The 16143-nt window shown below is 39.1% G+C and overlaps 2 protein-coding genes across 5 annotated transcripts in view; one reads left to right on the plus strand and one right to left on the minus strand.

The window, feature by feature from the left end:
• The window catches only part of LOC146521532 (uncharacterized), a 144603-nt gene that overhangs the window by 112477 nt on the left and 15983 nt on the right, over positions 1 to 16143 (plus strand). The gene's annotated exons all lie outside the window — the stretch shown is intronic.
• LOC146521538 (myelin-oligodendrocyte glycoprotein-like) lies at positions 1347 to 10605 on the minus strand. Of its 4 annotated transcripts, none has more exons than XR_014873338.1 (4): positions 10475 to 10605; positions 8517 to 8867; positions 4946 to 8278; positions 1347 to 4815 (listed from the first exon to the last, which is right to left on the minus strand). XR_014873338.1 is itself a non-coding variant. In XM_085155193.1 (3 exons), the coding sequence occupies exons 1-3, from the start codon at positions 10536 to 10538 to the stop codon at positions 7932 to 7934; spliced, it is 762 nt and encodes a 253-aa protein (XP_085011319.1). In that variant the 5' UTR covers positions 10539 to 10605; the 3' UTR covers positions 1347 to 7931. The 4 variants fall into 4 exon arrangements, 1 of the variants encoding a protein (XP_085011319.1); XR_014873340.1 differs by adding an exon at positions 9348 to 9532 and having other exon boundaries at positions 1347 to 8278; positions 10475 to 10599; XR_014873339.1 differs by lacking the exon at positions 10475 to 10605 and adding an exon at positions 9348 to 10461 and having other exon boundaries at positions 1347 to 8278.

Genomic DNA, 16143 nt, shown 5'->3' on the forward strand with positions numbered 1-16143 from the left:
AACATTTTCAGAGATTGAGGGATCTCTTCCTAAATTTATATGGCATGGAAAGAAATCTAGACTTAAAATACAGATTTTACAACTGCCTAATGATGAAGGGGGGCAGGCACTTCCTAACCTCCTATATTATTACTGGGCTTGCCATGCACAAATAATCTCAGGGTGGTTACATTCTTTTTTACACCAAACGATCCACCTGTAGATACTTGGTGCCGTGACCCTCTTTCGCTTCTTAGTGCTTTATCCATTGATCTGGCTGACCTTCCTCTTGGTGTCAGACAAAAATTCATTTTGATGTCTACACTTAAAGTTTGGCATAATATTGCTGGAAGAAGAGTTTTTTCTAGTGCACTGCAGCCTCTAATTAGGAATAAAGCTTTCCCTCCAGGCATTAGCATTAGTATATTTGATGATTGGCATTCTAAAAATATACGATTTATTTGCGATTTGTTTGAAATGGGTATTTTTATGGCCTTTAATCAAATTCAAACTAAATAAAACAAGTTCCTTCTGAACCATTGGCTTCAAATTAAATTAAATTCAAAGCCAGTCACTTGATTTTTCTTGATTACTTGAGCTCTGTTGCACTTGGGTCAATGCATGTTCGTGGACAGTACATGCTACATTTTCTGATGTGTCCCAGAAGAGTTTTTCACCTGAAATCTAAATGTTTCTTTAATCTGTGTGTTTGTGTTCAGATCCTTCACCAGAGCAACGGATCATCTACTCCTCACTGAGGTCAACAGTGACACCTTCAAAACAGCTGAACCAGTCTGACCAGTGATGACTGTCTGGTTGCTAAATACAGTCCTGCACACCTCTGTGGATCATTTATTATGTATTTATTACGTGCTGTGTATGTTTGCAGTGTTACAGCTATACTGAAATAACAGCTTAAATTTAGACTCTTTTTTTTCTTGAAAAAAGCAAAAATTTAAACACTACAACAGTTACACCCTTTTTGCACACACTCTTTTTGACTCAGTAATGTTGCTGCCTGTCCTTGATATTTATTATTGAGTGATTTGTATATATTGTGCTATTTCTTAAATCTGTAAAATTATTATTGTTTACATAGTCTGGCAACTGTAACCCATATAATTTCCTTAGGGATTAATAAAGTATGCTGATTCTGATTCTGATGTGCCAATGTAAGTTCATGCAGACAATCACATTTGTGCATTCTGATTGAAAGGTTGAAATTTTTTGAATAATGATAATGCAACAACTCAGTCACTTGCTCATGTAAGTACATGCAGCCAATCACAGTCTTGCATTCTGATTCAAAGGTTAATTGTTTTCTTGCCTGAAGCAGAATTAACGGACTTCAGTCTTCTTGTCGGTGCCTGCAGAGCTTATCTTTACAAACAGCTGCAGTAAACCTGCACAGCCCTCAGAGAGTGAGACGTGTTTTCTTGTGCAAACTTGTTCACAGAGTTCTGGTTAAAACAATCTTCACACAGAAAAACACCCATTCTGTGTGCTGCATGTCACATACAGACATGATCCTTTCCTATTTGTGTTAATCTGAGTACAAACCTCAGAGTCAGAGAGTAAACATCTCAGTCTGATATCAGATTGCTACTGTGTCTTTAAATGTGCACCATCACCACCACTGAACATGTGACTTCTCATCAGCCAGCAGTTGAATGCCTCCCAGTCAAGTTCAGACGTGTTTACTGGGTGTGTGTTTTTGTGTGTCAAGACTGATTGATGTTTGCGTGTTTCGCTTTACTCATAAACACATTCACATATTTCTCTTGACAGTCAGCACTCTGGGTTGAATAGATATGCTTAAAGAGCTGAATAAAAATCATAAATGTTTGAAATCTATAAACATATATAAATAGATGTCTATCCTGTTTAAAAGTACAGCTCATAGCGTTTATATCTGACCTCCAGGGGGCCTCATAGCTTCAGCTGTTTGTATTTAGCTCAGTTGTTGCAACTTTATAACTTGTGTACTTTTTTTCTGACAGGGTAAAACCTGCAGCAAAGCTCATGATATTCCATCTGAGTAATGCACAATGAGTTATATGTCACCAATATGTTTTTATTGATTAAAATCAGAGAATAAATGTTGGAAACTTTCGATGTGACTGACTGCAGGATGTGGGTGGAGCCCAACCCTTCCCCTCTCTCATTTCTTGTAAAACAAAACTTACAGCATTACTTTCGTTTTTGTTTTTTAGATTTATAGGGAATTATAAATAAATTATAAAATCCCCTGAACTCCAGAAAGCTTCAGTAGAATTTTCTTTCTTTACTTTATTTGCTCTGAGGTTATCTTGGCACTGAAGTACCAACAACACAAAGAAGAGACTGTAAATATGACACAAGCACAAACTTTGCATCAAATTTGAAATTCAAATCATCCAAGTTTTTTCTAAGATATGTGGGTCTGATTTGCCTAACTTATCCTGATCTGACTCTCCTCTACTCTCCATTTTTAGTGTCTAACTAGTCGTAGTCATAATGTTTATTTTACTTAAGTTATTTTAACAGTAAAAGCAGAATAAAAACGTGTTTTCTATTTAACTTTATTCACATCCATCAGTTTTCTCTTCAGTTTTTGATTTAATCATTTAATCCTTGCTGTTTAAAAGTTGAGGAAATGATGAGCAAAAGAAAATCTCAAATATGACAGCACTCAACCTGCAGACAGACTGTGTTACCAAACTACACCCTCCACTTGGGTCATTTTATGTCATTTAGTTCATTGTCCTTGTTAAACCACGTTTAACTGAGTTGCCCTGTGAGTTTAACAACCTGCCGAATGTTAAAACATATCAGCATTTTATCAAGATCTGCTGTAAGATACATCATAACTGCAGCAATCATACACATGATGATTAGTCACTCATCAGTCATGCTGACTGTCTGGTCTGATGGTGAGATGGTTTCTTATTGCTTCTCCTTTCATGATGCTCTGTTGTCTCTTCAACTATGATTATGGAACTTTTTCTAAAAGAAACATTCCTTAGAAAAAAAAAGATCGTGATTCTGTGTTGAATTTGTTCCTCATGTGGTTCTAGTTTGTGGCTCTGAGATACAGGACAACAGCAGACTGACATGTGAGAGCGGCTGGCAACACTTCACCTTGAAACAAACTCTATTGTTTGCACAATAAACAGACAAAGAATGAACTCAAACAAAAGCAGGCGAGGACCAGGTGACATGTTTTGTTTGTTTACTAAATAAAACAGAATGACGTGGGAAAAATTTCCACCCTGAGCTGTAAAAACAATATTATACCAGGTGCATTTCAAACTGCATGTGATTCATGCACGATAAAGAAAACATCAATCCTGTCCAACTCCCTGCACCCTAGTTCCTACTATTTTCACGACTTTCTTCTACTTCTTCTACTGCAGCACTTCAGACAGCTTATTACTCAAATCCTGAACTTTACTAATTCATAGTCTCTCCTTGTTGAACTGTTTCTTGTCTTCAGAGTTGCTTAAAATAGTGTAGTTCTATATCCTGCTTATGTACACGATTCCAAGCAAACATAAACACAGTTATACAACATCAAAACTTTTATCATGAGCTGTGGTCTGTCATAGGGGATGATGAAAGATAAAACAAGCACACGCAGGCAGTCATCACGTTTGCATGATTTCCACCCTACAGGGAAATGTGACACTGGACTTTCCATGCGAGCCAGCTGACAGACATTAGAGACACTGTGTGCTGTTCATATCTTCTTTTATTTATGTCCTTTATGGAAGTAAAAAGCTGCTTTTTTAAGTCTCAAATTAAAAAAAATTTCTGTTGATTTCAACTCCCAAAACTGAGTTCAGCTGACCCCCACCGGGAAGTACTTATACTTGTGAAGGAAGGAGGTAGTTTAAGAGGGAAGCTTACAGCAAACAAATCAAATGCAAACATGCTACATGCTGTTGTTGAAGCTGTTTTTAGGTGTGACAGTGTGGTTTTAATACCAAGTAGATGCATCATATAGACAGACTGAGTCTGCATGGGCTGAGACAAAAGCTACAAAATACTAAAACTGTGTTACTTTCACCCTGTTTTATGTTTTGAGTTAAAGAAAAACTGCTATATCTCCAAAAGTTGACTCTGTTCATCTGGACGTGGCATTTTCAATGGAAGAAATGTTTCGTCACTCATCTAAGTGACTTTCCTGGGTGATTGAGAATGCATCAAAAACTATAAACATGTAAAAAATATTTAACTTTAAACTATTTTTAAAAAGTTCATTCAACTGTAAAAAGTCTGTAATGACTGATTCATGATTTTTGCACAGTCCTGTTAAAGAGGAAGTCTGTTTCTGTGTTCAAGGCAGCGCTCTGCTGTTTCTATGGTGTGGGGGAGGTGTTGAAACCACACTGCAAAACAGCTTCAAGCACAGACATGTCATCTGTTCCCTGACAGAGCTCGGCCCTGAACACAGACTGAAACACAGTTTTAATTCTTAGTGACAGAGTTAAAAAGGGGGTTTACATACAGGTTTTTGGAATATTTTCTGTTTTTTTAGTCACTAAATGACTGATATTCAATCTAAGGTCATGTTTATGACTCTTTTTTATCTCTGACATTTTTATAACAGAAATTCCACAGCAACGTTTCTGTTTCATCTTTCTGAGTCACACTGGGTATGTGAGACAACAGAGGAGGGTCTAAAACGAGTTGTGTGGGCCAGATGTGACTCAAATGTAACAAAAAAGCTGACCTACATGAGGCAGCCTAGGACTCTGATCGAGTTACTGAGTAAACGAGTCCCACAGAGATCACTGTGTCACATGACCTTCAGTTTTAACTCCCTGTGATCCAGTTATTACAGTCAACTCTGCTCTTTGCATTTTAAGTACATTTCAAGTCTTTCAGCAGCAGCTTGTTCTGACCACATGATGACTTTAAGAGGAACAGTCGGCTTCTCATAAAACACAGAGAGACAAATTACAGGAAAAGGAAAGAACCGAACTGGAAACACATGACTGATAAAACTGATCTGATCACATTTTAACATTCAGAGTCCCAGGAAGAGATTCTTAAAGATTTAAATCATGAACTGGTTTTAAAGTCTGAAACTATTCAGAAAATAGTTTCATGACAGCACAGATGATGACTGTTCTCTGTAAAAAACAAACAAAAAAAACAACTTCCTTCTTTCAGCAACAGTGGGGGAGGTGAAGCTCAGCAGCAAACCACATCCTCCATTTTGTTCTCTGCTTACAGTCACAGGCTCATTATGAGCTGTGCAGGTTACATTTTAATGGCTTGTTTTTATATACTGCATTTAAAGAAGCTCAATGTCCAGGTTTATCGTCAGCTTTTACTGGAAGTGTTGTAAAGGTGGGACTTTGTTCAATAGCTAACTTATCTGAATCCTGGTTTATGACTTTTTAATGTAAGTCAAAAAGAGGGAAAAAGGTCAGAGTGTAACCTTGTGTAAAAAAGTGTAACAACAAGTTTAAAATGATATCTAAAAAATGACATAAAGAAATATGAAACATATCTTTAAGGATTCAGTGCTGCAGTTTCTGTCAGCATGTTTTTCACCTGGTGTTGCCTGGAGCTACGCTCAGGTGGTTGGATTTATGTGTTTAGGGATCAGTAGTTTCCAGTAACACGAGAGCTGCACAAACGTGACCGCTCCCAGCACCATTCAATGCATGAAACCTTTTTAAATAAAGAAATAGAACTCAACATCACACAAACAGAACAATGAAGTGATTATTTTCATAATTTATTTTTATTTTTTTGGTATGTTTTGTATTTATGAATTTATGCATAATCTTTGCATAGAAGTGTGATTTTTTGAATGATCTAAAGTAGTTAAACCAGATTTTCATTTTCAAAATGTTTACTTTTCACCAGAAAAGTAAAGCTAGAGGGACCTAAAGCTGGACTGTCTGCATGTGGTACACAAAAAACATGTACATTTTGGCTCACTGTGAGAGTCTAACAGCCAAACTTTAGGAGTTTAAAAAGTCGTCTGCAGTTAAAATGATCAGATCAAGGTCATTGTGAAGGTCAAGGTAACTTTATTTATACCCATATGCAAGGTAAATTTGCTTTACAGAAAAATGATAGCATTTGGCATCCCTTCAAAAAACACACATACCTAATAAAGATATAAACCTCACTGTAGCACATATATAGTAATTTAATATTTCGAATCAAAAACAAAAACAGTTCTTTTTTAATTCAGTGACAGCAACGGGGACAAAGCTATTTTTATAACGCTTTGTCCTGCATCTCGGAAATAGAAACCTCCGTCCTGAGGAAAGAAGCTGAAATTCACCCCTTAGAGCAGACCTTCCCAAAGTGTGGGGCCTGCCCCCTAGGGGGGGAACCAACGCTTGGACACTGCTAGCACGGGGCGCCCACAGAAACACAAAGCAGGAGATTAAGCATAGCTGAATATGTTTCCAAACCAACTTCATTCTAAGCCAAAGGGAAGATATGGTGAAGCATATCTGCCCTTTGGCTTCACCTGCACAAGTGCCGAGGTAGGTCTCCCCTGCAGAATTGGTTTTCCCTGTGTCGGGAGCAGCGCTGCCCTGTTCAAATCATGGACAAACAGTATCCCACATTCGTGATTTTTAGTTTAAACACTTCTTGTAATGACTAACTACTCCTGACATTTTGGAGATGTTAGCTCTTTATACAGTAAAGTTACAGCGGGATACAAATAACATCAGGCTGATCCTGCCACGATTTGTTCCCTCGGTTCAATTCACAGACTAACAGTATCCAACAGTTGTTTATGTTTTTAAACCTATTTTGCACAGAGAGGCATTTTTTGAAAAATGTATTGATAGCAATGTTGAACATTATTACACAGGAAAAAAACACAACTACATGTAAAATAATCACACCGTGAGGCCTCTGCCTTTGTAAATGGAGGGACAGTAACTGCGTGTGTATGTAAGCGTGTAAAACGTGAGGATAGTCAGATTAACAGTATTTTGTCTCTATCCACCATTCTGCAATTCATCTCATGTAAAGAATAATGTGGCGCACAGCGTGACATGATAAAAGGCACATACCTTTGATGTTGCGTGACGAACTCTGTATTCCTCGTCCACACGTAAACGCAAAAAAGGAGTTTTAAAAAAATCTCAGTTTTCGGTGATTCGAAACGCCGTTTACATGTGGACGAAAAGCTGCGTGTTCAAAAATACCCGTGTAGGTGTGGACGTAGCATAAAGAGTTAGTAGTTTATTTTCTTTCTACATTTTTCTTGTAAAACAAAGGGGGGCGCAGCAAAAAAAGTCTGGGAACCATTTTTAAGGATTGATAAAGCCTGTACTTGCTTGGAGTACAGGGAGGCTAAACAAGACTGTGGCTCACCTATCAGACGACTGGACCATCTCACTATCTGATTCAGTGAGTTTTTCTCTGTGACTGAGGTCTGACCAAATCATGCCACCAAACAAAAGGATAAAACAGACTCAATAAAAGAACGATAAAACAATTTTTTTTGGTCAATGTGGAAATGAGCAAGTTTCCTTAGGCAATAAAGGTGCTGGTGACCCTTTTTACAAACTGATTTACAATTTTGATCAAAGTTCAGTTTTTCATTGATTATGGTCCCAAGATATTTATATGATTGTACTTGCTCTATTTTCTGACCTTTAATTAAAGTGACTCCGTGCCCATTTTGTTGTTTCCTAAAATCAATAACTATATCTTTTGTTTTAGATATGTTCTCCTCACACCACAAGTCGTTGATGACTTTCAATGACTGGACCGTGGTTAGTTTCACCCTATTTCAGTAAGCTGACAATAACAGAGCTGGAACAGCTGGAACTACCAGACCAGTTATAGTCCAACAGATCCACTTTCAGATATAGGAAAGATACCCTGGGTATGCTCAACTGTGAGGTGTCAGCTGTCAGGTAGGTGATGAGTGAAGAACAGAACAGAATCCATTTTCTCTTCAAACTGCTGTCAGACATTATCTACTGCACTCTGATGTTTCTCTCTGGAAGCAGTCCTGCTGTTTCCTGAGGAGGAGGATGACGTAGTTCATCCTCAAGTGTCAGAGTGGCATCAGGGATCCTTGTGGAGTGTTGGTGACAGTTGTTTGCTTCCAGGTCATTCCTGTCTCTTTGTTCAGCAGCAGCAGATTCAGAGTTCAGAAACCTCTCAGAGATTTGAATCTGTGGTTCAGTGGTGGGACAATGTGAGTCCTGACTATGTTGTTTATGTTTTCTGTAGATCCAACCAACAGCAGCAGCAGCAACAACAATAACAATAACAGCAAAAACTGACAGTCCATCATGTCCTCTGCTGACTCCTGGCTGACCTGCAGGTGAGAAACAGGTGTGAGGTGTCAGCTGTCAGGTAGGTGATGAGTGAAGAACAGAACAGAATCCATTTCCTCTTCAAACTGCTGTCAGACATTATCTACTGCACTCTGATCACATCACTCAGACCAGCTGCTTTCTACAAAGTCTCATCAACAACATCTTTAGAAACAAACATCAACAACCAGGAAGCAGCTTCACCTCTGATCACATACACACTCAACTCTACTCACTCACCTGGAGGAACAACATGAAGGTAGATGCTGGTGATAGTTTCAGCAGCTCTCTTCCTGCGATTTATTCCCAGGGTGAGGGCATGACACTCATATGTTCCAGTGTCATTAGTTTTCACATCCTTCAGAATCAAAGACGCGTCTCCATCCTTCATCTGTCTGTCCTGCAGATCCACCCGGTTCTTAAAAGATGGATGCTGGTTGACTGGAACAATATGGTCATCCCGGTACAAAAGGACGTATTCATCATTCAGATCAGATCTGCTCCACTCCACACCTATCAGATTCTTTCTTTTGTTTGAAAGTTGACATGGCAGAGTGATTTCTTCTCCAGACTTAGCTGCGAGTTCCTGGACTGAAGGAGGAAACAACACAGAGGTTAAAAGGATCCAAGTAAAACAATTCACTCCTACAGCAGTAGAAGCTGCTCTGATGAACTGAAGAAGAGTTACAGGTGCAGAGGTGGACTGTGTCTCAGCTGCTCTCACCCAGGGAGCAGGGACAGGTGGTGTGACACAAACAATCTCAAAAGCACAACACTCTTTGGGAGGAGCACTGGATGAAGCCACATTCTCTAAATAAACAAGCTCTAGGAGATTCAACTGGTTCTTGGAAGAGGCGCATGCGCACTTAGGCGCATGATTCTCTGCCAAAATGAAGCTTTGGACAGGGACATACAGTATGTACAAACAATATGAGCAGTCTCAAGGAGTTATAGCTCCGGACCACAGCCTTTAGTCTCAAAAACACAATGAAGTGTCTGTAAGGATGCATGACGTGTAGAATTGTGAGGAGTTTCAGGAGGTGCAAGCTGGGGAACTGAACTAGTCTTTACCTCAACTGCCAGAGTAGCACAAAAAGTCTCAATGGAGGTCGACTCAGTGATACATGACAGTCTCATGGTTAGCTGGCCTAGGAACACAAACAGTGAGGCTGTAGGTTGCAGGCACATAATCTCTCCTCTGTTGCTGAGTACCACTCTTCTTCGGGTGGTACGCGGGCAGCAATGGAAGAGGTGAGCTGTAAAGCAGGGAGGCTGGATGAAGAGTGACAGATGGCAGACTGAACCTGTGCACTCTTATAACAGAGGAACCGGGTGAAGGAAAGGCAGCAGCAGCTGTAGCTTGCTAGCTGCAGTATTTTTCTTGGTGATATTGTATCACTATAGAGACGGCAAATATTGATATTTTATGAAATCAATGCAAAATATGTGGGAATAATATGAAGAAGAGGGCTAATTTCATTCATCACCAAAAGGGAATGACATCAATCAACTGTACTTGGATAAATTTAGTTTTACAATTAGAATTTAAAAATTATTATTTAAAAAAATGAAATTTAAAAAATGTTATAAAAATATAGATAACACAGAACGTGTTCAACCAATCACATTCATTTCACTTTGATCTGTGACAAACTGAAGCGTTCATCTCTTTTACAACTTTGTGTTAGACTGCTATATTTTTGTGTTCTTTATGCTGTAGATTTTCACATCTCCAGAATAGTTGGCAGTAATAATTATGATTTTCTGTAAAATCATATACAATAGAATAGAAACCCGTGAATTAGATTTGTAGATGACCGTTAGATTAGTTTGATGCTGCCGACACTTTCATGTGACCCAGCTGGGAAACTCTGGGTTAACTCAGAGAGCTGAAGATATCGTGGATATGCTGACCTCGCTCCGTGGTGTACAGGGCCATTTACCCTCATGATTAATATTCACTTTGTTCATTTGTTTGTTATTTGTTCAATAATACATTGAACATATTTGTTCAATGTATTATTGACACCTTTAATTATTTAAAAATTTATGAAATTCATTTATTCAAATGTAAATTAATTATGGACACATTTAATAATTTAATGGTTTATTTAATTAAGTCATTTTTATTACTCCTGGCCTCCATACTCTGTGGGACACATAGAATGTATTAACTAATTACTTTAATTGTCTCCTACCTTTAGTGGCAGAAATCCATTGACAAAGAAACAGCAAAATCAAGAATTTTGCAGAATCAACCATTTTCTTTCTCCTTTCAGTGCGGCAAGTGAAGAGCGGCTGAACATGTGAGCACCAGCTGTGTGTGTTGGGTATTTCTAGTGTAAGGGAGGAGGAGTTTCACTGAGCCCCTGCACCCATTCCCGTAAATCACGTGATCACATTGCATTCAGATGTTTACTATATTTGTTTTGCTACTTCTGTTGCTCTTCTTCATTTTGATGATAGCGTTTCTTACTCTTAGATCACTGAATTGAGTTTTACATGTTATTTAATCACTCACCAGTAGTTTGATGTTATTACTGACACTGTAATATTCTCCCTATTTGTTGTTGCTGATAGTAAATTTCCACACTTACAAGCCAGGAACCGCTGTTCACTCTCCAATGGGTGTGGTCTGCAACAACACTTAGTTACTCCCGGCACACATAACATGTATTAACAAATTACTTTATTTGTCCCCTACCCTGGGCGGCAGAAATCCTTTGACACTGACGCGGAATAAACAAGTAAAACTTTATTAACCACCTTTAACCTGTCAAAATGTTTAAAACCTTGAAATTGTATTAAGGCAGCATACCGTGCTTTTAAGTTACATCACACAGTTTCAAAATAGCAACAACATTTTAGTAAAGGTTGATTTAATCGGTTTAGTATTGAGCTCTCTGATTGGCCTTCTTGTTTTTTTTGTTTTTTTTGACCGACCAGTTTTTTTTCTACAGCCCTGCGCAGAGTAGTCAGGTTTGTGGTGCAGCTGCTTGCATAGTTGTAGTCTGTGCTGAGCGTGTTTATTTGCATTCACGTTAGTCTGTTATGGATATAATGGATAACTGAGAGTATTGATCATGGGCGTAGATTTGGCATGGACGGCAGGGACATGTCCCCACCAATATCCAGCAATTATTGAATTGTCCCCACCAATAATTTGATCTCCTCGAGTAAAGAAAAACAAAACCGATAGAAAGAAAAAAAACCCCCGATCTGTCAGCGTCTCATTCACCCAGCGGTGCAGAAAGAGTTAAATTACGTTCTCTACTGGAGTCCTACATCACATGACAAATATGGCCAATGTGATTGGAGCTCTGTTTAGTTTTAGCAGCGGCAAGCCTGTGCTGCGAGGAGGAGAGGAGGACGGCAGCAACTAGGAAGAACCTGGATATAAGAAAGTATTTTTCAAAGAAACCTGTAAGTAGTGATGGGCAGATGAAGCTTCATGAAGCACTGAAGCTTTTCATCCAATTGGTTCACCCCAGCACAAAGCTTCTTGAAGCTTCATTTGCTCTAGTAGGACACCTACTGGACGTAAAAATATTAGTTGGCATGAATTTGAAGAGTGTGGCCTTTTGCACACAGCTTGTAAATGTCAACAACAAAAGGAGTGTGTAAAACATGTATATTGTAGTGATGCAGTATACTGTGTATATTTATACTGGCAGTATGGAAAATGATCATTTGGAAATGCTTAAAATGGAAATGATCATTTACTGTGAGGTGAGGTGAGGTTGGGGTGTGGACAGTGGTTGTGCTTTTGTAACTTTGTGGTATGGACAGCTACACTGAGCCCTCAGTCCTGCCTGTTCACATTTTATTCTGTAAAAACTACATTTTCACTGCTTTTATGACCTTTTAGTGGGGAGAACATAGCTAGGATTTAATGATTTAACAAATCTTTTAAATCCTTTGTCCTCCACAATGCTAAATGTCTGGAAGTCCTCAATCACCATGCTAACCAGGTTTTATCTATTTGAGATTGTTCTCCTGAGGAAAGACAATAAAGACAAAGCACAAATATAAATATCACACACGTCACTTATTAAAGTTGTATAATATTGTTATATCATTTAGTAACATTACTGCATGCTATATTATCATGGCATTTGATGGCTCACCTGGTCTTGCTCCACAATCGGTGTTCCCCTTATTCTCATGCAAAGCTCTGTAGTGCCTAAGCATGGATGAGGTGTTGTTGTTATATCCCAGCTCCCTGGCACATAGCAAACACTTCACCTTGTACAAAAGTAAAGACAGCTTAACATAAATTGTATTGCACCATCAGTATTATGAATTCTGTAGAAATTTACATACCTTGTTGGGAGGAATAAAATCACAATGTTCCCACACAGGGGAGGACATCCTCCTCTTCTTAGCTGGCTCCATTCTCTCCTGACTTTCTCTCCTCACTCTCCTAAACCTCCAAACTCTCACTAACCGCAACTCTCCATCAAACACCCACATTTTGAATGAAGTCTGAGGAGTTTATATCGCTGTCATAGCTCGCGGCAAAGTTCGAACCACTTCCTGAACCAGTCACGTGGTACAGCCGGGCAGCGAGGCTTCGGACGTCATCATTTTCAGCTCCTCCCATAAATGAAGCAAGCCTCGATACGCGCTTGCTTCCCTCATCGCGGAAACGCCCCCTCAATTACTCGACACAAGCTTCGAAGCCTCGATACAGAACGTCGCATCACTACAAATATGTATTTGCAAGATAGAGTCGAATAAATTATGACGCATCAAATATTACTGTTAGAGTGAATTGTTAAATGTTTGTCATTTTTATGTTTACCATTTGTACATTGTTTTAACTCTGTGAAAGGAATTATTTCTGTCCTCCCCTCTCCAGATTCTTGAGGTTCTGAGTGGGGGGGCAGTAGTGTTTTTATCACAGGAACACCCTCTGTGAAGGTCTGTTTGATGTTGGTAAACTTCCTCCCCTTTGTATGGCTTCACTGTGTTATCTAGGGTAAACCATAAATTGGGTGTGGGGGAGACTACCCTTTTTATGACCAAGGATGTTCCTCCTGCTTTTATGTTATATGACCCTTTGGTCAGCAGGAGGTCTGACACACACACACACTCTTACTTAGATACAGAAGTTCACACATATACATACAATGCCTTGTCTTAGAACCAAGGGGGTGTTGCTTTGCTATGACGTGTTTTGTGTGAACTGTCTCTCAATAAAAAGGCAGCAGGAGGAGGTCAGAGTCGGGGTCATTCTCGTGGTGGACACAGACGAGGCCTCCCTTGGGCGAGTAATCAATCGATCGACTGTCTTGTTTTCTTCATGATGAATAAGCCTCTAGAATTAGCGGGTCTTGTGGAAACACAGACCCAACAATTACACAGGCTGCAGTGAATTTCTGTTGATACAGACTATTGAGCTTTGAGTTTCCCAGTCAAACTTATCTTTGAAGCTAAAAACACTTTTACTCTTGTACATTTCATAACAAGACACCATAGCCAAAATATTAACAAAATATATATTAATAAAAAATTCAAAGCTGCAGCACATACAGCAACAAACACTGTTACTAAATGTGTCCTGGAGTTTATGCAGGTGCAGAAAGTGCTACTGCTGTAAGTAAGCCTAACAGCTTCCAGATCACTTATTTTTCTGGAAAGATGGTGGGAAGGGCATTACTGCTCATTTCTACAATCTCCCAGATCTTGGAATACAAGCCTTTGTCCCATGAAACCACTTCACAGTACTAGGAGTACACTAAAACCTATAAAGAGAGTGATCCTGGAAGAAATGGGGCGCACACTAGTGACCTCAACAATTGCAAGACAGCCTTGTCCCCGATGCTCAGATGGAAAAAAAAAAGAAAGTTTCATGAAAACATTAGGACTTTATCACCGTTTTATCTGAAAAGTTAATGGTAATATATAACCTAAATGGCTATAAAGAGTAAAAAATTTAGATACAATTTTGATTTTGATGAAAAGGACTGGTGCTATTTTAAAGAGTTACGTTGGTAAAAGTAGATAAATGTTTTAAGAAATATACATTTTATAGCATTTTGTTAACATACACAAAAAGTGGCCATTTTTGGCAACAAACAAGCTGAGAGAGTTTTCTATTTTTTGCTCTCCTTGAACAAAAATAACAGTGCATAATAATCAATGTTGATGTTAAACAATTAGATGTCCCAGACTCTACTATTTATAATACAGCGGTCCCTCGTTTATCGCAGGAGTTAAGTTCTAAAAATACCCCGCGGTAGGTGAAATCCATTAAGTAGCCAACTTTATTTTTTACAATAATTATAGATGTTTTAAAACTGTAAAAACCCCTCACTACATGCTTTATACACTTTTCTCAGACAGGCATGAACATTTTCACACTTTTCTCTTTTGTTCAAACACTCTTAGAGTTCAAACCTTCGTAGAAGCACAAGTCCAGTATTATTTTATTTTGTAAATATAATAATAAATGTGAATTCAGCTGTGCGCCAACAACAATGACAGTAACATCCTCCTCTCTGCTTCATAATGCTCTCTGGTTGCTATGGTAACGCGTAAATGGTTCTTTCAAAATAAGACACAACTACACCCATACATTTCACACCGGAGCCTCAACTCTCGCGGAACGGTACCAAAGGACTCCAGTCCGTGGGCCTATTGGGGACTGTTGCTGTACAGGAGACACTGGACTAGATTGATTGACAAAGGTCTACAGCAATCAGAACGCACAACACGATGTGCTGTAAAAAATAAAATAAAAATGAGCGAAACAGCGAGTGTTGCAGAAGGTGCGCCGCGTTATAATGAGGGACCACTGTACACTTTTGGCCACGAACAATTTAGGGGGATGGTGAATTTTTTTTGAACAAACCCAGAGTGTTAAAAAAACCCCACTTAGAACCATTTTTATTTCTCAGCAGCATCAATAGTAACAAAAACGCAATTTAGTTTTTGCTGTCAAAGTCGATTTAACTGAAGTCACGTGTTTCCGGCTACTGTGGAGGTCACGTGTTTCTGGTTAGTGTGGAGGTCACATGTATCCGGTTACTGTGGAGCTCCCCAGTGATTGCAGCCAGGTGCTCTTGTATTTTGACGCGCGTGAACCAGAAATGTGGGAGGAAGATGCCTGACGGTATCTTTGCAAGATGGCAGCTGTCGAGCTAGCGCTTGAAGAGAGAGTCTCCCTTCTCTATTTACTGCGGAGAGCAGAGCAGCGGCGTAAAAGACGTCCTCGCCGTACCTGGGTCCATCAGGTCCTCCAGAGGCGTGAGCAGTTTGAGCGCTCAATCCCACCTGCAGAGCGCCTGATTTATGCTGTTATCAGTGTTTGCAATTATAACATGGCTGTGGTGTCATATCAATGTATGCTCTCGGTGTTTGCTGATGTCAAACTGTGGTATGAGGACCACTGTGGGTTAATCTTTGTAGTGATACTCACTCCTTTTTTTATTTAGACCTGGTTTAAATCTGGTATAGTTGAATATTTGTATATAATCCCCACAGACTGTTTTATATTATATCTAATATATGTTGCACAAAATGCAACACAAAAACTGACGCACGTGGTTTTATTCGCGAGCCAAACGCGCCAGACGCACTGCTGTGACGCTGCGTTTCTCGCGTTTTTGCGACGCAAATCTGCTTCCGAATTTTTGCAGGACCCGCAATCGCGTGTTATCGCGCTTCTACATTGACTTTACATGTAGGTCTTTCGCTACTCGGGCTAAACATGATATACAAGTCACTTTGATAACTTAAAAATGTTATTGTTTGGCTTTTTCAGTGTTTTATTTGTTAATGAGTAAATCGGTTTGGCTGAGATTAAAGTTCTTAGATTAGATTTAAGTTAAATTTAACTTTATTAATCCCTCGGGAGGGTTTT

This window comes from Neolamprologus multifasciatus, chromosome 3 (genome assembly GCF_963576455.1).
Source record: "Neolamprologus multifasciatus chromosome 3, fNeoMul1.2, whole genome shotgun sequence".
In the NCBI taxonomy this organism is placed as follows: Eukaryota; Metazoa; Chordata; class Actinopteri; order Cichliformes; family Cichlidae; genus Neolamprologus; species Neolamprologus multifasciatus.